General features: G+C 39.0%; 1 protein-coding gene across 2 annotated transcripts in view; it reads right to left on the bottom strand.

Annotated features, from left to right (window-relative positions):
• Nucleotides 1–478: 478 nt before the first annotated feature.
• The window catches only part of ANO4 (anoctamin 4), a 445216-nt gene continuing 419287 nt past the window's right edge, over nt 479–26407 (bottom strand). Inside the window, exons 22-27 of one of the 2 annotated variants that reach the window (XM_036866242.1) lie at nt 25373–25525; nt 24216–24363; nt 17954–18073; nt 5268–5373; nt 3425–3620; nt 479–1251 (exon numbers count right to left, since the gene is read on the bottom strand). In XM_036866242.1, the coding sequence (XP_036722137.1) occupies nt 3429–3620; nt 5268–5373; nt 17954–18073; nt 24216–24363; nt 25373–25525 (719 nt within the window). In that variant the 3' untranslated portion in view covers nt 479–1251; nt 3425–3428. The remainder of the gene's footprint in view (nt 1252–3424; nt 3621–5267; nt 5374–17953; nt 18074–24215; nt 24364–25372; nt 25526–26407) is intronic. The other variant, XM_036866241.1, reaches the window with a different exon arrangement.

Raw genomic sequence — 26407 nt, 5'->3', positions numbered from 1 at the left:
TTTCCCTGACTGGCATAGGCAAGCTGATAATATAATTCAAAGTCAGGTTCTGCAATCTCTGGAAGAAGAATGATTACAACAACAGGCATTGCTTAGCAGTAAACTCCCCCACCAGCCCCCCTTCCCCCATCCAGACAGACAGTCCCTTTGCTAGGATTAGCAGAGCATACTAGCAGGCAGGGTAATCAAAAGCGTCATATGTATCATTGGTTATATTTCACATTTCCTCAAAGTGCATCAGTGGCATTTTCCAAACTCTTCCGAGTGATTTCTAATTAGTTGGCTTGGTACCCTCTCTAAGAAGGTAGAATGGAAGCAATATGGAAAAGGTAGGTTAGGAAGAAAAATGTAGTCTCTCTGAAGGATGAAGTGATTTCTCAGGAGTGTTTGGGAGTGACAGACTTTCTTTAAAGACCCCACTCTATGATTCCTCGTATTCTGTGAGAAGAAACTACAACAGAATTTCAGAAGACCCGGCTAAAAATATTCCATGTGCATAAATTTATTTTAAATTTTATTGCATCACATTATACAAGCATTAAACATGGCCTCATGTTGATGACTATTTAAATGTGAAAATTCATCATTCATGTCAGTACCTTTTGGCTATTTACAAGTAAGGAAGTTCTATGTACTTTTATATATCTCTGTATTTGTATGTACATATGTAAGAATACATGACTATACATATGTACACACAGAAATACATCTATGGCCATACACATAGCTATAGATATGTCATATATAATCTCCTCAGAAAGATCTGAAATTAAAAAAAAGAAAGAAAAAGTTGTAAACAGGGTCTTGTTTGTGTTGTTTGGTGACAAGGAATTAGGACCATACGACATTCTAGGAATGTGTGTCCAGGTGTCCAAATACCCTTTTCAGCCCAGTGTCTGTAAAATTCACGTGGGATAGAATGCAAAAAAGGTAGCAAACAGGCTGAAAAACAGGCCCAGTATACAAGTTCCCCTTGGTTTTAAAAACTTGAGACTGTAACAGCCCATGATGTGCATGCTTGCTTGGTCAAGAATGGTCTATGGATACATAGCATTTGTGTGCTGGGCTGCAACGTGATTTCACAGCAGCGTGGTTTCCCAGGCAGTCCTTTAAGGGCGCTGACCCCCCTGCCGCTGCCGACCTCGGCGACATGCACTGCGGTTGCGTTTTAGTCATTCACTTGAATGTGCTTTTGCACAGCTGGGAGAAGTAAACAGAATTCAGGTCCTTGGCCTCCAAATGAACTGTTACCTGGGAGAAAAAAAAAAAAAAGGTATTAAAATCCGAAGTACGCATGATGGCTTAAAGGACGTATGTACAATGGTCTGTACTTAGTGTGAATCAAAGGCATTCGAAGAATCTGTAACCCTGAACCAAGTCAGGTATGGTATAGACATTACCGTGCCTGCTTTACAGATGAACAGACTGAGTCAGAAAGGCAGTCTGAAGGAAGGTGACTTCCTGCCAACTGTTGGGAAAATAATAGAGACAGACAAAGACTATGCTTTCAAGCAAAATGCACAGATGTCCTCTTTGGGGAGAAAGCAACCCATCATGATGAGGCTAGAAGGAACTGTCAAGTGCGAAGGGCCCTGCAGCCCAGCACAGCCCCGAGGTGAGGACAGTCCAGCGCGGCACGCTGGTCTCTGGGCGCTGGAGCAGCTCTCTTCACTGATAATGTGTGCCTCCTACGCCAACTCAAGCCGTCTAGGTAGTCAGCCTTTCTCCTCTGAAAGCTGACCAGAGCCAGAGAAAAGGCGGTCAGAATGGGTGCAGGGGGCCAGGGGCTTGGAGCAAATGATAGAATCCCAGAAGGTTAAAGCCAGGTAAGCTCTTAAAGTATTGTTTAGTCCAACTCCTTTTCTCTTGAAGATGTGGACACCGAATCCACGGGAATGCTCCACCCCAGGTCATACAGATAGAGAACGGACAGCCAGATCTAGAATCCGCTGGACTACAATGCAACGCTTAGCAACAGTGCAAATCCGATATAGTATTGGATAGCATTTTGTTTTGTAATTGTCTCACACTCATAACCTTATTTGAGCTGCAAATTAGTTCCACCCAATAAGCAGGCTCAGAAAAATTAAGTAATTTTCCTGAACTCATATAGCCAAATGGCAGACCTGGAAAATGGCAAAATTACTAAGTAGCAAAACACTTCTTGCCTTTAGTGAAGCCAAGGCCTACTTTGGAATTGAGGGCAGAACCAATTCAACATCTGTATACTATTATATTATCCCTGTGGCCTGGGGTCTAGGTGATATCCTCCAAGTCCACCCTCATACCCAACTCACGATAACCTCCTGGACTCTTAATGCAGATCCGGGTTGATAAAACTTCACTAATTTAACAACAAACATCTCTGCAGATATCTGCTATATCGTAACCTATATGAAAAGTGAAAAACATACTTTTTTTTCCTGTATATCTCATTTTTCTTTTGGAGGCCAAATTTTGGAAAACGTTTCAGTGTTAGTCTCCAAACAAGTGGAGAGAGAGGAATGAAGGCAAGGAAGGCAAAAGAAATGCTGGAATACTACAGTATAAAAACTGAGGGCTCATCTTATCACTGTAGAAACTGAGGCACAGAGAAGTTAAGTGACTTGTCTAAGGACACACAGATAGTAATTGCCTTGCCAGAGAGAAGGTTTCAGAAGAACTTTCTGATATGTGGGAACATCATGGAAGTTTCTTACAGTGTTTTTAAGCATAATGCACCCAGCCTTTATTAATTAAATGTGCATTTAATGGGTGCCATGTACTTACCGCTTTGCTAACCAGCTGGAAGAATAAATTACAATCCCTAGAGACTTTCCTAAAGATGCTTACAATTGTGCTGGGGAAGCCTAATAACTATTTGAATATCACAAATTAACAACACATATCAATATCTGTCAGTACATGTGGTACTGATGCAGTAACCAGAGACGTTTATAAGGAGTAAGTCTCAGTGGGCTGATGAGTCTGAGGAAACCTTCTTAGCGGGTGTGGCCTGACATGGATCAGCCTGGGAGGAAACAATAAATGGGTGATGGAGGGAAGGCCATCTTGGGTGAGATGAAAAAGTGACTTTAATATCCCCATGGTAACATGCCCCTTCTTTCTGATGAAAGAGAATAGCCAGGCTAGAGTGGAAGGGGGAGGAGGGTTTATTTCAGGGGACACCTAGGCCAACTCATGAAGACCTTGGCTGCCAGGCCAGAGTGTGACACGGAGACAGAGAAGAGTTGCACGAGTTGTGTGCAAAGGGAAGATTAAGTTAAATTTGCAATTTTAGTAAGAAACAAGCTGGTTTTGAAAGCTTCTAAAGGATTTATTTGCATCCCTATCAGGAGAACAATGGCAAGCTTTGATTCAGGGAGTTGAAAGCGCCCCTCCCAGCCAAGGAGAGGTTTCAGACCATGAAGCACTTCTCACCGACCTGGTCACGGCCACTCATTGTGATGTGCTTTTCCATTTTTCTTCCTCTCTTTTCGTTCCTTCTGAAGACGCTCCAGTTCTGCTTCATACATCATCTCCTGAATCAAGTACTTCTCTCTTCTCATTCGATCCCTTAGATCTTTTGGGAGGTCTGGGATCAGATATGAAATGAGGTGTTTTATACAAAACACGAGGTGCTAAAAACACAGGGGAGAATACAACAGAGTCAGGTCTATTGTGCAGCCTTAGCGGAAGGAGCTCTGGGAGCTGGTCAAGAACAGGGATGTGGAGCCTCTGGTGTGTGTGGAAAGTGGAATAAGGCCAGGGGAGGTGTGTGACAGGAAACAGAGTCACAGGGATAGGTGAGGACTGAACTTGGTGTAATGGCACCATACAGGAAATGAGAAGAGGACTCAGGAAAGAAGGCGGAGAAGCAATGACCAGAAAATGCAAAGGAGAGCCAGAAGAATATACTGTGGAATCAGAAAGCCCAGGTTTGAATTCCAGCTCTACTTTTACCACTTAAGAGCTATCTGTTTACCTGAGGATAAGTCACTCTGAGCCTCAATTCCCTCATCCACAAAATGGGTGTTATTATGAAAATTTTAAGAAAATATTTTAAAATGCTTCACAGATTGTGAAATACTTTATTGCAGTGGTCTGGAACCAAACCCACAATATCTCCGAGGTGTGCCTGAATAGGAAACTTCTAGTCTGAGCCAAGAGGCAGCCTTCACTTGCATTAATCTGGCTTTAATATAAATATGTAACAAGAGAGATGAAAGTTCCATTTATGGGTAGAGTTATGGGAATGCAAACTATTTTTAGTAGCAATTTTCTTAAAGACTAAAAATAGATGGTGTATTTTTATTGACACATAATACAGGCAATTACTAGGTAGATTATACTTTATAAGTAATGTCATGATGATGCATAACCAGAGGCTACCACTTGTAACACTCAGTTCAGTGTTTTCCAAACATTGTCCTTAAACAGCAGAAGCATCTTGGAGGGCTGCGAAAAGCAAATTGCAGACATAATGTATCAGAATCTCTGGGAGTGGGGATGGAAAAACTGCAATTTTCCTGAATTTTAAGAACAGCAGCCCTAGAATATTAAACTTAGGACCAGGGGGACTTCCCTGGTGGTCCAGTGGTAAAGAATCCACCTTCCAATGCAGGGGACGCGGGTTCGATCCCTGGTTGGGGAACTAAGATCCCACATGCCGTGGGGCAACTAATCCTGCACGCCACAACTACTGAGCTCGCACACCTCAAATAGAGAGCCCCCGTGCCACAAACTACAGAGCTCATGTGCTCTGGAGCCCGTGTTCCAGAACTAGAGAGAAGCCCCTGCACAGCAACGAAGAGCCCACACACAGCAACAGAAGATCCCGCGTGCCTCAACAAAGATCCCGCATGCCTCAACAAAGATACTGCATACCTCAACAAAGATACCGCATGCCTCAACAAAGATCCTGCGTGCCTCAACAAAGATCCTGCGTGCCTCAACAAAGATCCTGCGTGCCACAACTAAGACCAGACACAGCCATAAAAATAAAATAAACAAATAAATTAAAAAAAATAAATACTAAAAAAATAAATTTAGGACCAATGATTCCTGACTTATTCTTTAACAGTCAACCCTGGACTTTCAAATATTTCTTAGAAAATTCAAGTACTTTAAGGAGGAGAAAAAGAAGAGAAAGAGATTACATAGTATTACTTATCCTGCTTCTGGACGTAAATAATCATATTGAAAGTTCTCATAACTTCAATTCATTCATTACTTCTAGTTACTTCATTATGTCAAAGGAAATAAAGGAGTTGGTTGAGAAAACTTACCTCGAACACAATGATAAAAGCCAGTCGGGCTGCTAAGACATGCCAGAACTGCAGTGTGTAGCCGTAGGGCACCAGTGAATGAGGAGGGTCACGGTAGTCTCGGTATCTATAAACACACAGGAGACTGTTATATTCCAAATTATGATTTTCCTGACTCCCAGATCTCTTCCATCCCCACTATGTAGTCCTCATTCACGGGAGAAAAGTATACAAAGTTTCTGTATACTAGACATCTGTTGCTTTGCTTGTCCAGCATCTCTTCTGGTAAAAGAATCTCTCTTCTTCTCTGGAGAATCATCTTTGTGGGCTGGGCAGGGTTCTTCCCCACCCTGACCCCAGCTCAGAAGATGAGCCAGACCTGATCAGTAAGACTCATCACCAGATCTTCTGCTAGAATGATTACTTAGTGAATTATCACGAAGCCCACAGAAGGTAAAAGCCTGGAGCTTCTGGTGGGCATCACAAACTGTGTGAAGTGAGCCTGCTTGAGAAGGCAGTCAATAGAACAAAAACAGAGCCAGCAGAAAGGTGGTCTCTTGCTGACACTGCTGGAGACTTGGGATCTAGTCATTACTAATGTTAATATCACCCCTCCAACCTGCTGGTTACCTGAACCAATGAATTTCTTTTTAAGTCAGTTTATACTGGATTTCTGCCACTTGCCACTAGAGTCCTTCCTAAAATATGCTCCAACTGTAACTTCTGAGTAAGCATCAACTTCCACAAATGTCTGTTATCTACTAGGTGCCAAGCACTATCCTAGGAACTTAGATCCATGTGACTCCATTTTATCCTTACCATATCATTACTATTCTCAAGTGGAAAAACTGAGAAGTGACTCTCAACTTCATACAGTTTTCATGTGTTTTGAATGTTCTTTTCATTCGCTCCAGAAATGTGAGAAAATATGGAAATATTGGTTATTACAACAGTTCTGCTGTGTAGACATACTAAATTTCCCTTGTCCAAATAAAAACTATGATTGTCCAGGTACCTAACCTTAAGGTCGTCACAAATTTGCATATGAGGATACAGGATAATTTCTATGCAGGGCATCTTTGAAAATATCAAGGACTACAAAAATACGAGCTGTGACCCTTATCATCATCAATATCATCATCTTAATTATTATTAGTGTCTATGGAATATAATAGTAATGTATCATGATTATTTTGCCAGTAACGTGATATTTATGATGAGTACTTGGTGCTGAAATTAAGAATGAATCTGTTTTTCTTTGTCTGACTTACTTCACTAAGCATAATACCCTTCAGGTCCATCCATGTTGTTGCAAATGGCAAAATTTAATTCTTTTTTATGGCTGAGTAATATTCCATTGCGTGTGTGTATATACACATATATCTAATTATATATCACATTTCCTTTATCCATCTGTTGATGGACACTTAGGTTGCTTCTATACTTTGGCTATTGTAAATAATGCTGCTATGAACATTGGGATGCATGTATCTTTTCTAATTAGTGTTTTCATTTTCTTTGGATATATACCCATACGCTTAGTGAAGTAAGTCAGACAAAGGCAAATACTGTATGTTTTCGCTTACATGTGGAATCTAAAAAATAAAACAAATAAATGAATGTAACATAATAGACTCATAGGTACAGAGAACAAACTAGTGGTTACCAGTGGGGAGAGGACTTGGGGGAGGGCCAAGATAGGGGAGGGGATTAAGAGGTACAAACTACTAGGTATAAAATAAATAATATACAAAGATGTAACATACTGCACAGGGAATATTACCAATATTTTATAATAACTTTAATTGGAGTATAATCTATGAAGATATCGAATCACTATGTTGTACACCTGAAACTAATACAAAATTGTAAATCAACCATACTTAAAAAACAAAAGTGAATGTTAGTGCCTTCAAACTGTTGGTTCTCCCTATGATGATAAGGATTACATAATCATTGAAAACACTCATTCTAATATATTGTTACATAATCTGCTCCTGTCATAGGTCCAATAAACATGCCTGAAATTTTAGGAAGAATAATTTTATTCCGGACTAAAAGTTTGCATAGACTAGTCTAACCTTCTTTTACTTTTTGCAGAGCACAGGTAGTCAAGAACCAGGAATTGTGTTTTCCAATTAAGATAACAAATGTAATTCCTTTATTTGTCTTTAGCTACCTATGTTTCAAATATAGTCCAAGTAAGTATTGTAGAAGAAAAAGAGCAGTATGCTTTTTATTATACACATGGTTAATTATCAGACAAATGTATATATAAAAGGAGGGAACCTGAATTGCTTTAAGAGTCACCGTCATTGGGGCTTCCCTGGTGGCGGAGTGGTTAAGAATCTGCCTGCCAATGCAGGGGACATGGGTTCAAGCCCTGGTCCGGGAAGATCCCACATGCTGTGGAGCAACTAAGCCCATGCACCACAACTACTGAGCCTGTGCTCTAGAGCCGGTGAGCCATAACTACTGAAGCCCACGCACCTAGAGCCTGTGCTCTGCAACAAGAGAAGCCACCACAGTGAGAAGCCTGCGCACCGCAATGAAGAGTAGAAGAGTAGCCCCCGCTCGCCCCAGTTAGAGAAAGCCCACGTGCAGCAACAAAGACCCAACACAGCCAAAAATAAAAACAAATAAATTAATTAATTAAAAAAAAAAGAGTCACCGTCATTGACTCCTTAAACTTTCTACACAATAGTGTTCATTAGAGAAGGAAGTTCTTTTCAGGACCCACTGGTCCCTTTCCTATTTATGCTCTTCTCTGCTCTTGTCTTTTGCCCTTTGTTTTCCCTGCTCCATCTCCTAGCTTCTCAGATCTTGTTTGGCTTTTAATTTGAAGAATTTTGACAAATCTCTTCCTCCTCAGATACCTTCTAAATTCACTGGGTGGGAAATCATAGTTTTTCCTTGATCTTGCAGACCATTTTCCTTGAGCATTTCCAAAATATACAATTCAGATGTGTCATTCTTAAAATTCATGCTGTAAACTCGTAGCAGATAAATGAATTCCTTTATTCAGCATAGCTGAATAAACTAGTATACATCAAATATAAACAGCCATTAAATATAAGTATGAAAACTAGAAAGTTGAAATACTTTTTATCACTCAATGAGAGTAGATTATCAAACACAATGACCATTTGTAAAACTGTACACATACAATATGCAAAAGGTAAAGGGTTTTAAATGGTGGTTTTAAATGTTAATTTATGGTTTTTCAGTATTTTAAAAATTAATATTCTTTACATGTACTTTTTAATATTTAGGAAACACATACTCATGGCTATGGTGAGTTGGCAACATTTTAGATAATTTCTATGTAGGGATCAAGTTGTTGAGAATATGCATCTATTTGTTCAGGCTGTGTGTCATATACATCCATTTGTGATCTGTCACAGAGTTCTGCTAACCTGTACTCAGAGGAACACAACGCGTCTACATTGGCACTTAGGTTCCGAGAACGAGAATCAGAAGTTGTGAAATTCTTAGGAAGTTTGTTTTCAGAAGCAGCAGGTTTCTGGCTTCCTACTCTCTTAAGCCATTGTACCATAAAGTCAAGTTTCTCTCTAGAAAATTTCTTAATGCTACCCTAAGGGAATTAAAACTCAGTAGTGCCAATGAGTTTGTCATTTGCTTTGCTGCTGGCAGCTGTCTCCAGAATTATGTGCTGGAAAGTATACTGGAACCATGTTTGGGGTTTGTCTGACTAATAATGATCTTGGGTAATTCATGAAGCATCGCTGGACATCAGTTTTCCCTATCAACAAACTTAGGGTCTGTCCTACCCTGCTCTAAAATTTTGGATTCACTCTTTTCTTCTATGAGCTTGCAGATGACTGTTGTAAGTGGAGCTCTCAGTTCACACTGCAGCCTACCCCTGGTCTCTTGGCCTTTTCCACTCAGCAGAGGTTTTGGTGAGGGCCGTGCTCAGATGTCATTTGTACCCCGTGTTTCTGTTTTTGATGCAGTCTAATTTTTTTGCAAAATGATCGGTTGCATGTTCTCTGGCACTTGTACAAAGAAAACACTTCCCTGCCCTTCTGTAGAAACAGCCAGGACACCAAGCCTCAAGATAATCAATCAGTTTCACTCTTTTGATCCTTTAGCCTAGTACCTTCCAAGATACAATGTAGCCCAGTGGTGTTAATGTTTGGAGGATTTTTCCAAGTGAGTCAAAACTGTTTTCAGAAAGTAAAACTTGAAATTTCTTGGCTTCAATTTTACATGTGGGAAAGGCGGGGTGTTCCCTTTTGGCGTTAAGTTAGTGAATTCTCTATAGCTGCTTTTATTTCTCAGGAAATGGATGATTGGCTTGCAAACATTATTTTTCTAGCACCAGTTAATTCATTCCCATTTTTTTTTAACTGTGAAAATAAAAAATGTACATTTCAAAGAATGATAAGTGAACCTCATCCAAGTTAAGCCACAGAACAGGGTCAGTGGCTTAGAAATGCCTCACTGGCAATGCCAGACACCTCGAGAGGTGACAACTACTGTAATTTTCTGCTTCTCTTTATAATTATGCTACTTATGCAAGTGTTCCTAAATAAAACAGTGCTTTTATCTGCTTTGAATTCTATATAAATGGAATCATACTGTATGTTTTATTTTGTGAGTACATCTTTATTGCACAATTTATTTTTGAGTTCTCATTTCTATTCCATTTTCTATTCATGTTAAACACCGCACTGATATAATTATTATGATTTTATACTATATCTAATGTAAGGTAAATATCCACCTTGTTATTCTTCAAAAATATCTTGACTGTTCTTCATCCTTTGCATTTCTTTATAACATTATTTTGGCCCTCTGTTGCACAAAATTGGACTAATCACGATTCTTAGTTTTTATAACTAATCTTATTGGTCCATTCTTGTTCTTCTTTTCTGCAATTTTTATGTTGATGTATTTAATAGTTTAATAACATAATGAATGCTCATAAATCCTCCATGCAACCCAAGAATTAAAATATTACCGGGAACTTATATCCACCTCTGGGCTATATGAAGGAGGACCTTCATCTCATCTCCTTGCTTCCCTTATCCTGAACTTCATTTTTATCATTAACATATTTTTGTTATGTATATGTATAATTCATTTGTCTGAATATGATATTGTTCAGTTTTGTTTGTCTTGAACTTTCTAGAAAGGATGCTATACAGTATGCAGCCTTCTGAGACTTGCTTTTTTTTTTTTTTTTTTTTTTAAACATTGTGCTACTGAGATTTATCTATGCTGTTGCATGTGGCCATTGCTGTACAACAGACTCTAGTATGAATATATTGTTGTTTTATGTAGTGTATATTTCGATTTATACTCACAAGCTGGTCATTTCTCTATTTCCTTTCAAATTCCCTAACCATATAAAGCTTTGAAAAACAAAGTGTAAGTCTACCCAGTTCAGCAAATGCCCTTTGGGTAAAAGTTGGTTGCAGTGCTCTACATAGTACTCTGGATTCTGCTTTTATTTATTATTAAAAAAGTTTTTTTCTTGTGATGAGAACTTTAAGATCTACTTCCTTAGCAACTTTTTAAAAATTGAAGTATAGTTGATTAACAATATCGTGTTAGTTTCAGGTTTACAGCACAGCAATTCAGAATATATATATGTATATTCTTCCTCAGATTTTGTAATAACCCTTATAGGTTATTATGAAATATTGAGTATAGTTCCCTGTGCCATACAGTAGGTCCTTATTGGTTATCTATTTTATATATAGTAGTGAGTATATGTTAATCTCAATCTCCTAATTTATCCCTCCCCCACCCCCCTTTCCCCTTTGGTAACCATAAGTTTGTTTTCTATGTCTGTGAGTCTCTGTTTTGGAAATAAGATAATTTGTATCTTTTTTTTCTTTAGATTCCAAATTTAAACGGTATCATATGATATTTATTTTTCTCTATGTGGCTTACTTCACTTAGTATGATAAGCCGTAGGTCCACCCATGTTGCTGCAAATGGCATTATTTTGTTCTTTTTTATGGCTGAGTAATATTCCATTGTATATATGTACCACATCTTCTTTATCCATTCCTCTGTTGATGGACATTTAGGTTGCTTCCATGCCTTGGCTATTGTAAATAGTGCTGCAATGAACACTGGGGTGTGTGTACCTTTTCAAATTATGGTTTTCTCCAGATATATGCCTAGGAGTGTGATTGCAGGATCTTATGGTAGCTCTATTTTTAGATTTTTAAGGAACCTCCATACTGTCCTCAATAGTCACTGTACCAATTTACATTCCCACTAACAGTGTAGGAGAGTTCCCTTTTCTCCACACCCTCTCCAGCATTTATTTATAGACTTTTTGATGATGACCATTCTGACTGGTGTGAGGCAATACCTCATTGTAGTTTTGATTTGAATTCTCTAATAATTAGTGATTTCAAGCATTTTTTCATGTGCCTTTTGGCCATCTGTATCTCTTCTTTGGAGAAATGTCTATATCTTCTGTCCATTGTTTGATTGGGTTGTTTGTTTTTTTGATATAGAGCTCTATGAGCTCTTTGTATAGTTTGGAAATTAATCCCTTGTCAGTAGCATCATTTGCAAATATTTTCTCACATTCTGTAGGTTGTCTTTTCGTTTTGTTGATGGTTTCCTTTGCTCTGCAAAAGCTTTTAAGTTTATTAGGTACCATTTGTTTATTTTTGTTTTTATTTCCATTACTCTAGGAGATGGATCCAAAAAGATATTGTGGCGATTTATGTCAAAGAGTGTCCTGCCTGTGTTTTCCTCTAGGTGTTTCATCCTATCCGGTCTTATATTTAGGTCTTTAATCTATTTTGAGTTTATTTTTGTGTACGGTGTTAGGGAGTGTTCTAATTTCATTCTTTTACATATAGCTGTCCAATTTTCCCAGCAACACTTATTGAAGAGACTGTCTTTTCTCTATTGTATATTCTTGCCTCCTTTGTTGTAGATTAATTGACCATAGGTGTATGGGTTTATTTCTGAGCTTTCTATCCTGTTCCATCTATTTCTATTTTTGTGCCAGTACCATACTGTTTTGGTTACTGTAGCTTTGTAATATAGTCTGAAGTCAGGGAGCCTGGTTCTGCCAGCTCTGTTTTTCTTTCTTGATTACTTTGGCTATTTGGGGTCTTTTTTGCCTCCATACAAATTTTAAGATTTTTTTGTTCTAGTTCTATAAAAAATGCCATTGGTAATTTGATAGGTATTGCATTGAATCTGTAGATTGCTTTGGGTAGTATAGTCATTTTCACAATATTGAATCTTCCAATCCAAGAACATGGTATGTCTCTCCACCTGTTTGTGTCACCTTTAATTTCTTTCATCAGTGTCTTATTGTTTTCTGAGTACACGTCTTTTACCTCCTTAGGTAGGTTTATTCCTAGGTATTTTATTCTTTTTGTTGCAGTGGTGAATGGGATTCTTTCCTTAATTTCTCTTTCTGATATTTCGTTGTTAGTGTATAGGAATGCAAGAGATTTCTGCGCATTACTTCTGCATCCTGCAACTTTACCAAATTCATTGATTAGTAGTTTTCTGGTGGCATCTTTAGGATTTTCTATGTATAGTATCAGGTAATCTGCAAACAGTGAAAGTTTTACTTCTTTTCCAATTTGGATTTCTTTTCTTTCTTTTTCTTCTCTGACTGCTGTGGCTAGGACTTCCAAAACTATCTTGAATAATAGTGGTGAGAGTGGACATCCTTGTCTTGTTCCTGACCTTAGAGGAAATACTTTCAGTTTTTCACCATTGAGAATGATGTTTGCTGTGGGTTTGTCGTATATGGCCTTTATTATGTTGAGGTAGGTTCCCTCTGTGCCCACTTTCTGGAGAGTTTTTATCATAAATAGGTGTTGAATTTTGTCAAAAGCTTTTTCTGCATCTATTGAGATGATCACATGGTTTTTATTCTTCAATTTGTTAATATGGTGTATCACACTGATTGACTTGCATATACTGAAGACTCCTTGCATCCCTGAGAGAAATCCCACATGATTATGGTGTATGATCCTTTTAATGTGTTGTTGGATTCTGTTTGCTAGTAGTTTGTTGAGGACTTTTGCATCTATATTCACAGTGGTACTGGTCTGTAATTTTCTTTTTTGTAATATCTTTGTCTGGTTTTGGTATCAGGGTGATGGTGGCCTCGTAGAATGAGTTTGGGAGTGTTCCTTCCTCGCCGTTTTTTTGGAAGAGTTTGAGAAGGATGGGTGTTAGCTCTTCTCTAAATGTTTGATAGAATTCAGCTGTGAAGCCATCTGGTCCTGGGCTTTTGTTTGTTGGAAGATTTTTAATCACAGTTTCAAATTCATTACTTGTGATTGGTCTGTTCATATTTTCTATTTCTTCCTGGTTCAGACTTGGAAGGTTATACCTTTCTAAGAAATTGTCCATTTCTTCCAGGTTGTCCATTTTTGGGGCATAGAGTTGCTTGTAGTAGTCTCTTGTGATGCTTTGTATTTCTGTAGTGTCTGTTGTAACTTCTCCTTTTTCATTTCTAATTTTATTGATTTGAGTCTTCTCCCTCTTTTTCTTGATAAGTCTGGCTAAATGTTTATCAATTTTATCTTCTCAAAGAACCAGCTTTTAGTTTTATTGATCTTTGCTATTGTTTTCTTTGTTCCTGTATCGTTTATTTCTGCTCTGATCTTTATGATTTCTTTCCTTCTACTAACTTTGGGTTTTGTTTGTTCTACTTTCTCTAGTTCCTTTAGATGTAAGTTTAGATTGTTTATTTGAGATTTTTTCTTGTTTCTTGAGGTAGAATTTTATTGCTATAAACTTCCCTCTTAGAACTGCCTTTGCTGCATCCCATAGGTTTTGGATCGTTGTGTTTTCGTTGTCATTTGTCTCTAGGTATTTGTTGATTTCCTCTTTGATTTCTTTAGTGATCTCTTGGTTATTTAGTAATGTACTGTTTAGCCTCCATATGTTTGTGTTGCTTACCTTTTTTTCCCCTGTAGTTTATTTCTAATCTCATAGTGTTTTGTTCAGAAAAGATGCTTGATATGATTTCAATTTTCTTAAATTTACTAATGCTTGATTTGTGACCCAAGATGTGATCTATCCTGGAGAATGTTCCATGTGCACTTGAGAAGAAAGTGTAATCTGCTGTTTTCGGATGTCCTATATATATCAATTAAATCTATCTGGTTTATTGTGTCATTTAAAGCTTGTGTTTCCTTATTAATTTTCTTGTGGATGATCTCTCCATTGGTGTAAGTGAGGTGTTAAAGTCCCCCACTATTATTGTGTTACTATTGATTTCCTCTTTTATAGCTGTTAGCAGTTGCCTTATGTATTGATGTGCTCCTATGTTGGGTGCATATATATTTATAATTGTTATATTTTCTTCTTGGATTGATCCCTTGATCATTATGTAGTGTGCTTCCTTGTTTCTTGTACCATTCTTTATTTTAACGTCTATTTTATCTGATATGAGTATTACTACTCCAGCTTTATTTTGATTTCCATTTGCATGGAATATCTTTTTCCATCTCCTCAGTTTCAGTCTGTATGTGTTCGTAGGTCTGAAGTGGGTCTCTTGTAGACAGCATATATATGGGTCTCGTTTTTCTATCCATTCAGCAAGCCTGTGTCTTTTGGTTGGAGCATTTACTCCATTCACATTTAAGGTAATTATCGATATGTATGTTCCTATGACCATTTTCTTAATTGTTTTGGGTTTGTTTTTGTAGGTCCTTTTCTTCTCTTGTGTTTCCCACTTAGAGAATTTCCTTTAGCATTTGTTGTAGAGCTGATTTGGTGGTGCTGAATTCTCTTAGCTTTTGCTTGTCTGTAAAGCTTTTGATTTCTCTGTCGAATCTGAATGAGAGCCTTGCTGGGTAGAGTAATTTTGGTTGTAGGTTCTTCCCTTTCATCACTTTAAATATATCGTGCCACTCCTTTCTGGCTTGTACAGTTTCGCTGAGAAATCGTCTGTTAACCTTATGGGAGTTCCCTTGTATGTTATCTGTCGTTTTTCCCTTGTTACTTTTAATAATTTTTCTTTGTCTTTAATTTTTGTCAATTTGATTACTGTGTGTCTCGGTGTGTTTCTCCTTGGGTTTATCCTGCCTGGGGCTCTCTGTGCTTCCTGGACTTGGGTGGCTATTTCCTTTCCTATGTTAGGGAAGTTTTCGACTATAATCTCTTCACATATTTTCTCGGGTCCTTTTTCTCTCTCTTCTTCTTCTGCGACCCCTATAATGTGAATGTTGGTGCATTTGATTTTGTCCCAGAGGTCTCTTAGGCTGTCTTCATTTCTTTTCATTCTTTTTCTTTATTCTGTTCCATGGCAGTGAATTCCACCATTCTGTCTTCCAGGTCACTTATCTGTTCTTCTGCCTCAGTTATTCTGCTGTTGATTCCTTCTAGTGTATTTTTCATTTCAGTTATTGTATTGTTCATCTCTGTTTGTTCTTTAATTCTTCTAGGTGTTTGTTCTTTAATTCTTTTAGGTCTTTGTTAAACACTTCTTGCATATTCTCGATCTTTGCCTCCATTCTTTTTCTGAGGTCCTGGATCATCTTCACTATCATTATTCTGAATTCCTTTTCTGGAAGGTTGCCTATCTCCACTTCATTTAGTTGTTTTTCTGGGGTTTTATCTTGTTACTTCATCTGGTACATAGTCCTCTGCCTTTTCATTTTGTCTATCTTTCTGTGAATGTGGTTTTCGTTCCACAGGCTGCAGGATTGTAGTTCTTCTTGCTTCTGCTGTCTGCTCTCTGGTGGATGAGGCTATCTAAGAGTGTTGTGCAAGCTTCCTGATTGGAGGAACTGGTGGTGAGTAGAGCTGGGTGTTTCTCTGGTGGGCAGAGCTCAGTAAAACTTTAATCTGCTTGTCTGCTGATGGATGGGGCTGAGTTCCCTCTCTTTTGGTTGTTTGGCCTGAGGGGACCCAGCACTGGAGCTAGAGGCTCTTTGGTGGGGCTAATGGTGGACTCCGGGAGGGCTCACGCCAAGGAGTACTTCCCAGAACTTCTGCTGCCTGTGTCTTGTCCTCATGGTGAGCCACAGCCCTCCACCCCCGCCTCTGCAGGAGACCCTCCAACACTAGCAGGTAGGTCTGTTCAGTCTCCTGTGGGGTCACTGCTCCTTCCCCCTGGGTCCTGATAAGCACACTACTTTGTGTGTGCCCTGCAAGAGTGGAGTCTCTGTTTCCCCCAGTCCTGTCGAAGTCCTGCAATCAAATCCTGCTAGCCTTCAATGTGTGATTCTCTGGGAATTCCTTCTCCCATTGCTAGACCCCGCCATTGGGAAGCATGACGTTGGGCTCAGAACCTTCACTCCAGTGGGTGGACTTCTGTGGTATAATTGTTCTCCAGTTTGTGAGTCACCTACCCAGTGGTTATGGGATTTGGTTTTATTGTGATTGCGACCCTCCTACCATCTCACTGGGGCTTGTCTTTGGATGTGGGGTACCTTTTTTGGTGAGTTACAGTGTCTTCCTGTTGATGATTATTCAGCAGTTAGTTGTGATTCTGGTGCTCTCGCAAGGGGGAGTGAGCACACGTCCTTCTACTCCACCATCTTGAACCAAATTGCTGCAGCTTCTACATCAGCACTTGCATGTTATGGGTGCTGCTTCTTAAACCTCATGAACTAACCTCTGCTGGCTTCCAACTTTTCTGTAGCTTTGTTACCTCTCTTGGCCCTCACAGAATTGAGAGAGTGAGGGTCTTGCTCTGGATTAAGTTTTGGCTTAAGGGAATGTTGTTGCTGGTTTGATCTTCTGTACAGACCACTAAAACTTTCTTCAGATCATCAGTAAGGCTGTTTCACTTTCTTATCATTTGGGTGTTCACTGGAGTAGCACTTTAACTTTCCTTCAAGAACTTTTCCTTTGCATTCACAACTTGGCAAACTGTTTGGTGGAAGAGGCCTACCTTTTGGCTTATCTCTGCTTTCAGCTTGCCTTCCTTACTAAGCTTAGTCATTTCTAGCTTTTGATTTAAAGTGAGAGATGTGTGGCTTTCCTTTCTCTTGAACACTTAGAGGCCACTGTAGGGTTATTAATTGAATTGGCCTAATTTCAATACTGTGTCTCAGGGAAGAGGGGAGCCCAAGGAGAGGCAGAGATGGGGAAACAGAGCAGTCAGAACACATTAAGTCCACTGTCTTATATGTGCAGGGTTTGTAGCACCCCAAAACAATTACAATAGTAACATCAAAGATCACTGATCATAGATCACCACAACAAATATAATAATAATGAAAAAATCTGAAATATGGCAAGAATTACCAAAACGTGACACAGAGTCACAAAGTGAGCAAATGCTGTTGGAAAAACGGCACTGACAGACTTTCTCGATGCCGGATTGCCACGAACCTTCAATTTTTAAAAAATGCAGTATCTGCGAAGTGCACAAAACTGACATATGCCTGTGTGTAACAAAGTGTTTTTCTCTTGCTGCTTCTAATATTCTCTCCTTGTCTTAACTTTTGATACTTTAATTATAATGTCTTAGTGGGGGTCTCTTTGGGTTCCTCTTACAAGGGCTTCCTGGATCTGGAAGTCTGGGTTTCACCCCAGAGATTACGTTTTAATCTGTCTGGGTCACAGCCTCATAAAGAGATTTAAAAATTCTCCAGGGGATTGTAATGCATAATCAAGTTTGAGAACCGCAGCTGTAAATCCACTCAGTCGAAAAGGGCCACTGTCTGAGCAACACCTCCCCACGGCAGAGCCAGCCCAGCTGAGGCTAAGAGTGCCACACTTACCTACAGTACTTGAGAGGAGTCCCCGAGAACTCACTGCCATCAGACTCAGGCTCAGATCGGTTCTCAAAGTCAGAAATTCGGAATACAGACAAGCTGGCGTTCACATAGCCAACCATGCACCTACAAAAGAAAACAGATTCTATAATTAGGACTCGAATCACCTCTGCATCCAATTCACCAAGGCTCTGCTTCCTAGAAATCCCCACAGTTACAGGTGCCTTACTTGGACCTGCCTTGTCACAGCACTCAAGTTGGAATACACTGTAAAGCCCTGGGTATGTTGAATGAAGAACAAGTCATTTCTTTTGTTATAGTCCTTTTTGTGCAGAATCATCATCTAGACCATCACTACTCTAATCAGTGCTTCAGTGAAATGGGCAAAAGCATTGCATGATCTGCATAAATAAGTCACCACTTCTTTCATTGATGACACACACATATATGCACACATAATCGCATTCCTTCATTAATGATTATCTATAATTTCTCATAATGCCCTGAATATAACTAGTATGAATATAACCCCCCTCCCAACTCACATCCCATGCTACAGTCATGCTAGATTATGTTCCTTTCATGTATCATATACTTTCATGCCTCTGCTCATGTTGTCTTTTCTCTTGGGATTCCTTACTCATGTTTTACGAGTGGTAATAGTGTTCACCAACTGAGATGTCACCTCTTTTGTGAAAATGTCTTAATCCCCCCAGTCAGAAGACTCATTCCCTTCTCTCTGTGGTGCAGCTATATTTACTTCACAATGGCCATATAGCTTATACTAGAGTTGGCTGCATACATGTATGTCTTCTCCTTTGGACTATAGTGGTTTTTTTCTTTTTTGGATCAGAAGAGGTGTCATAGATATTTTGGTATCCTAGGACAGTCTCGTGCAGTGTAGGAATCCAGTAAATATTGAATTCAATTTATTTGATTGGAGGAAAATTAAAGTACCAGAGATTCTATCAAGGTCTTGAAGATGGATCAGGAGTAAAAGTATTGCCTGGACCTCCCAGGGATTATAAGCTTCTTGAGGACATGGCTTTCATTCTGTGTTGGGGGATGGGGGTCAGTATATTACAATACAAAACACTTGGCCTTTAGGGTCAAATTGTAGCTCTGCTGCTTTCTAGCCATGTGATCTTGGCAAATTATGCAACCCTTTAAGCAACAAAAGTGTCCACCTCATAGGGTCATTGTGGGAATGAAATGAAATGATATATGTAAAGCAAGTGATATAATGCTTAGCCTATAGCAAGATCTTAATAAATGTGAGTGGTATTATTCATTTTATTTCATGCACCTAGCAGGAGGTCAATAAATATTTAATTATTAATTGAAAGAAGAAATCATGGTCTTCAGACTCTCTTCATTAACATGTCTGATGTGATTATCCAAAGTTGCTGAATACCAAACCCAAGTGATAACACAAACATAGTTCTGAGAGCACATGGGTTCTGTGCATGTGTTGTCTTGCTCAAGACAAGTCACTGGTTTCATCATGGCCTTAAAAGAAATGAACCAAGCAGAAGGACCCATTTGTCAACAGTCACTCATGGGTGAAACAAATGGTCAGTGCGTGTGTAACATGCCCTACTCCCACTGGCAGCAGGCCTCTCCCATCACTCCATAAAAAGGTAATTTGAAATGATTGCTCCCTCATCTATGAACTGCCTAGAACATGATATGAAAACAGAGTCTTGATGATGATTAGCTGTCACAGAGAGGGAGCCAGTTTTGTGAAATACAGAATAGAGCAGAATCTTTTCAGGAGCTGAGCTGTGGGAAAGGGAAAGGTGCTCTGGAAACTGGCAAAAGCAGGCCCAGCATTGAAATGGAATAATTACAACCCCTCCTACACTCTTCTCTCACACAGCAGCCCTGAGCTTTACTAAGATTAAAGCTGCTAATGGCTACTCTTAAAAAACTCAGCAGAGAACCTAAATTCGAATGAAATACCCATCTCACAGGCTGAATACCTTACATTCAAAATAAAAGATAAAAGGGAGACATAGTTGAACTCTTTATTAAGCATATTCATGTAATGTCAGTCATGAATCAAGTTGAAAATGTGCCTTTAGTGGGCATGTACTCCTTCTGGGTGCAAAGCATTACACATGGAACTAGTAAGTCTTCTTTCCATATAATTTCCATAATCAGGGAAGAAGAGGAACTGCTAATACTGAATTTTCTATGCATTTATCTAATTCTTTTCACTGTGGTAGAATCTTAGCTTGCCAACATCAAACAGTTGAGACCATCATCAATTCAGGGAAATGAGGTTTCCCACACTTCATCGTATAGAGTTCAGCCAGTGGCATCCATGTGTCAACTCAGTGACCTATTGTTACAGCAGGAAGGCCACAGGCAGCAGCAGATCCCATGTCTACTAAGTTTGCTGGCAGGAGGTCTATGTATCCTCACTGTGACACACCCCCAGCTCCAGGTGAGACAGAGGAAAGATGAGGCTACACTGATGATCAGGGAGAAGTGAGAGGGAAGGAGAAAAAAGTATCAGACAAAGGAAGAGTTTCCTGAGAATATAAAATAATGAAGTTAGTTTTCTTAAGGGGTTGGCAGATGGCCTCTGAAGGCATTTCCAAGAAAGAAGATTCAGAAAAATGTCTTATGCAAGGACAGCATTGTTTGAATTAGAATGCATACATTTTCCAAGTAACTTCTGAGAAGACATTTATTTAAATGTGAGAATTCTGGTTTTAAAACCATTCATTACTTATTGCTTTCCATCCTTCACTGTGGGGGAAAAGGATGAACTAGTGATCATTATCATCATTTTCAAGGGAGAGAACAGAATCAGAAGTTGACTTTTGAATTTGTAGATTCCAGATCAAAGTCACTGCAGAGTGTCTTTGAATTCTGCTACTAAATTTGCTTTTGAGGTTTTAGGCATTGTGACTCAAATAGCATGGGGATAGGGCTGAAAGGGCAAAAAAGCAAGGGGAAATAAGGTCAGGTTTGTGCATTTAAAGTCAGACATGCTTTGTAGACAACAAATGACTAATTAATTTGTAGATAACTTTATTTATAGGTAGTAAATTAGGCTAATGAGATAAGCACAGAAGAAAGTGGACTTCTGACTTCTTGCATTGAAAATGTCAGACATTATGAAATAAGAGTAGACCTCTGTAACCATAAGCTTTATTTTCTGAAATACAACTTTGCAATTGGTTTTGGTGTTGATCGATTTAATTGATTTATAGCTTATATAAATACATTATTTAGAGTTCATTAAGATATTTGTAGCTTATTCTGTGAAAATTCAAGCATTGTGTCCTTGATCAAGTCTCTAACTCCTTATGATATCACTATTTTTACAGGAAAATCAGCTTGATTTATATCACTAGATCAGGTATATACCTCACAGTAATTGTCTAAGGCCTGCATATATCCTTAGAGAATGTTCGCAAACTCTAATCCATGTCTACCTGATAACAAAGTAATTAGTTTATTGCATTCATTGAGGGTGAGGGATCAAACTGGTTATTTGTGCTTTCTGGAAAAAAAATTTAGTTTGCTGATTGAAATTTTAACTCTGATTGACAGAACAATTTTATCATATACATCTTCAACTTTACTTCACAATTTCTGTCTCCTGATGTCTGCCCAGAGGTGATTTTAGTTCTCTAAGCTCTTTCTAAAGGGCCCTTGGGAAGATAGCCTGAAAGAGGAAGTGACTTCATTTCGTAGGCAATGAACAACACTCTGATCACCGGCAGCTGGAAAGACAGGATGTCTTAAGAGGGAAGATGAAAACATTTGAAAAATTCTTGTGTACCCACTTGTGTGGAGACCACTGCCTCAAACCACAGTATTCCTTTCACGTACAGATCTGGCTGAAAAATGAGAATGTCTTCCCCACCGTGCTGCTGAAGACTTCGTCTGCTGGGAATGCGCAGCCAGGAATAACTGACGCACGCTGTCAGAGGGACGAGGGGCCTGTGAACTGAATGACCCTGGACACAGGAGTGAAATTCTCATCCATGGAGGAGCCAGGGAAACCTGTAAGGTGAGGAAGCCTGGGGTTTTGGAGAAAGGTGATTGGTTTGGTTGGAATACTGTTGATTTAGGGTCAATTTAAATTGAAATATGGCATTTCCATAGTTTGGTTGGAATACTGTTGATTTAGGGTCAATTTAAATTGAAATATGGCGTTTCCACAGCCGGATTTAATCTAAGTGGGATGTCACTCCGACTGCACATGCAACCTTAAAAGCCTATGACATCTAAAATTTGACAATGCTTCTCCTCTATGAGTTCAGTCATCTCTGAAGCATTTTTAAACTGGAAAAAAAAAACCTAAAAAGGATAATAGAGTAGCTGGTGGGGCAGAAAATAAGATTCATGAAGAAACATACACAAATGTAACTATTTGAAAAAAAGAAAAGCGACCAATGGATTAGAAGATAAAAAGTAGATCTACAAATTTTGAAGGTAGCAAAAGGCTCTTAAGAGAAACATTGTTTAAAAAAAAAAAAAGGCCCAAAGAGCTCAGTAAAACCGAATTAAGGAGGCTATTTAGAGAAATTCTAATCACCATGAACATTGTCTTAAATCTAATAGGCCGTCAAAATTCTAAAGCTTTGATTCATTATCAGCTGCGCATAAATGTTCCCACTTTATTTTTTGGTTTCCTCCAGAACAAGACAGGTATTACCATATTTGAAGTAGCGGAAGAATGGAAATAACCATCAAGATTTAAACCCCGGGGAGTTGACTGTTAGATGAGTTGGATAAGCACTTGTTGGCAAGGGCCCCGAGGGCTGTGAGGTTCAGGATGAAGGGCACTGTCTGAGTCTAGGCTTTACCTTCGTGTGGGCTCCATCAGTTACTCTGCCTTGTGATTATGGATTTAACCTCTCTCAATCTCTTTCTGCTCTTCAAAGCGAGGCTAATAATGCATATCCCACTACCCGCGTTGTTTTGAGAATCAAATGCAAAACATACATGAAAGTGGTTTGAACAAAGGTAAGCTCTTCTAGGCTGAGTCAAGCAGAGAATGTTCACAACAGTTACAGGTAGAAAGAAATGCATGCATAGTACAATGTAAGTCTTTAAATCTCTCTTAAAATGGGATGGTATGCTCACTTAAAGTGGCTAGATAATTCACATTTAATGGCCACGTGGTTAGTGAAGAACTTTATAGAAGCTTCCTCAAATAGCTGGATTGTGAGCTTTATCTCATTCAGTTATCTATGCCTTAGAGCATTTATGTAGGATGAATAATGAAATTGGACCTAGGTCAGGTGTGTATAAATTTAGCTGACTTGATTTGGTGGCACTGTACCCCTTGGGGGCTGATGGAACTACACTGGCTATAGAGGATGAATTAGTTTGGCTCAGACTAGTAAACTAAGAGGCAGGGCTGCTTGTAGGAATATGCAGGAGCCTAAGTGAGATGACTTCTGGGGCACCAAAAGGACCCTATGATCCCAACACACATTCCACTCTGACCTACAGACATTTAAATCCCACAATTAAGTATATTATTTTGACATTAGCCAAACAGGGTTGTTTTATTTTTTCCCATTAAAGTATGTTGGGACTTTTAATCTTTTTTCCAAGGGTGTAGAAATGAAAGCTAGGGGACATGTTATAATTTTGCCAAGGCTTTAGCTGACCAGAAATACAGAGCCCTGGCTGGCTTTGGGAACCATTGAGGTGATGCCATAGTATTGAGTGCTCAGCGAGTTAAGTTCACCCAACTTGCCTGTGGTAATATAGACACTGGTCAAGTCCATGCCAGGAAAGAATCATTCAGTTACTTATTCCACAAATATTTATGGAATACCTTGTGAGTACTTGGCACATGATTGCACATTTCCCATGTAAAATTTGCAGAGTCTACACATGACACAAGAGGAATCAAATTATAGCTATACTTTTATAAACTCATAAAAATGGCATAACTATACATCATGGAACACTTTTTTTGCTACACACATTAGCATACCACACACTTCTGAATTCATGGTGGGCAGGAGGGGGAAAATGATTAATTGCTTTTCTCACATTGGATTCCACCTAAAACTTGTATGACTTGTATGACTTCCAACCCTTCAATAGATCAGAATGTGTTTTCTTTGGCCAAAAGTGTTATTGTATCACATTTCCACCCCCCCACTACAGGCCTTCTGTCCTGAGCTTGTGTCCCATGTACTCCAATGCAGAGACTTCTGTCTGAGTGTCCAACAGCACACAATGGCTAGGAAATGGGGATTTCATGATGGCTTTATGGCACACTTACTTTTGCCCAGCTTCTCCTTGGCCTGCACAAGGTCCATACTTATAAGCGTACACCAAGCGAGGGATAAAGTCAGATGTGATCGCTATGACAAATGCGTTTGTAATAACAGAGAGAATTCCAATGCCTTCAAGAATTCCATACCAAATTCCTATTCAAAGAGAAGTGTTGAATTAATTCCAGACACAACAGCATAGGTGATAACTATAAAAACAACTGGGGTAATTCATTTTCAATAGTCCTTTGCACGGGTCCTTCCACCATCCCAAATACTGATTCTTGCAACCAGGAGGAAGGATTTGTACCTTCAAAAACCTTGGCATTGAAGGAGTTTGCATGGAAGTGCCCATGCTCATGACTTAAAACTCAATCGGGTTCAGATATAGGTAGAGAATTCTAGTCAATGATAAGGCACCAAACACTATCTGATCAGATTGGCACATGTAATGTCAAGATGCCACCAGACTGGGAGCTCCTTGGGGGTACCTATAGGGTCTCTCCAGTTCATCTTTATGGACCAAGTTCCTGATGCACTGGCCCAGAGTAGTAGGTGCTCATTGAGTGTGTTTGTTTCATTGGGACGTTCCAAGACCACTGAGTTAAGCATATGCACACCGAATTCTCTTCTGCACACACTGGCTGAGCACCTGCCTGCCCTATCCTAAGCACTGGATGCAGAAATGGATAAAAGACAGTCTCTGATCTCTGCCAGCTTTTGAGGGGCTGCACCTGATTCAACTCAGCATCTCTAGTCAAAAACCAAAGGCCATCTCTGCCTCTAGAAAAACTGGACCATGCTTCCTATGACTCCGGCAAACATTTAGGAAAGAGCAAAACAAAGTTAAGCAAATGGGAGATCTACTTTAAAAAGGAAATAGGTGGGAATAGATCAAATTTTTAGATTCCAAAGTCTTAGGATAGAAACAACCAAATTGAGAATCTATTTAAGCACAAATTCTCTAGCACTGGAAATTATAAATTTCCAAATAGGTAGCTGTACTTGTTATCTAATATTATTTAAAGCTAACAATTATTCTTTTGCAAGAGTTAGTTGAGTCATCTTACATGGAAACCATATGTAAAAATCTAAAGCTGGTAGCTGTTTTATTTTATCTACCAGGTGGTTAATATCTTTTAAAAACACTTCAAATCCAACTTACCTATGTCTTTGGCCCTTGAAGCTAAAGGTCGCCTCCACTGTGTGACAAATTTATAAGCATCAAGTCGAATTTCAATTATATTATTCAGTAAGGCCAGAAGTGGTGCTAGGGGAAAAGCTGCCACAAAGATAGTTGTAAATCCAAACTGGAGAACTAGGGAAGGAAAAAGGAAAAAGAACAGAGTATTGGTTTTCCAGTACTATTTTCAAAAGGATAATAATCTGAATGTGTCATTGTTTTAACCCATATTTTTCCCCAAAGCACAGGGAACATCTCTTCTAGAAAGACGGCTAGGACACTTGAAAAAGAGGTACTCCTCCCTGAGCCTGGAAGCAGTGGCATCCTAGGAGCAATGATCATACCTAGAGTCCAGAGCTTGTTTTCTAAATACCATTCTCTAATAAAAGGAACCAGGGCTCCTTAGAGAAATGTTTGATTCCAGAGCTATGGCAGAGAAAAGACAAGATTAGTCTGGAATATCTTGTGATGCCAGAAAGTTAGGAAGTGCTTGAGAAATGATGGGGACACATCAATAGGACACAGAACAAACTTGAATGAGGTCCCAATGGCCAAAGCTGGAAAAACTTGTACAACAAAATAAATAAGAATAGTATTGGATTACAACCCAAAGACTAAGTATCCAAGTCCATACTGAAATAAATACAGGTATAAATATATACTGAAATAAATAAATGGGGGGAAAGGGACAGCTCTTTCTTATGACAGAATTTTAATTAATAAATGTAGAAGGAATGACTAAAAATAGAAAATCACCATTAGTCAGACACCACACTAGTAATTGTTGCAGGCAAGAGCCATCAAAGAATGCTAAAATTAGTAGGGGAAATTATATTGAAAAAAATGATTTGTATATTCTCAAAGTATCTCCCTACATGATAGTAATTACAAAGGAAAAAATAGTATCTTTACTATGGAGAAACCTGATAGACATCACCGTAACTGAGTCATCCAAGTTAATATCACCAGTAATAAGACATATTGACATCATACCCCCAAGATGGTGTACTGAGGAGG

Source organism: Balaenoptera musculus, chromosome 10 (genome assembly GCF_009873245.2).
Source record: "Balaenoptera musculus isolate JJ_BM4_2016_0621 chromosome 10, mBalMus1.pri.v3, whole genome shotgun sequence".
Classification (NCBI taxonomy): domain Eukaryota; kingdom Metazoa; phylum Chordata; class Mammalia; order Artiodactyla; family Balaenopteridae; genus Balaenoptera; species Balaenoptera musculus.
Note: the sequence above shows the minus strand (reverse complement) of the source record. Positions and strands in the feature narration are given on the sequence as shown.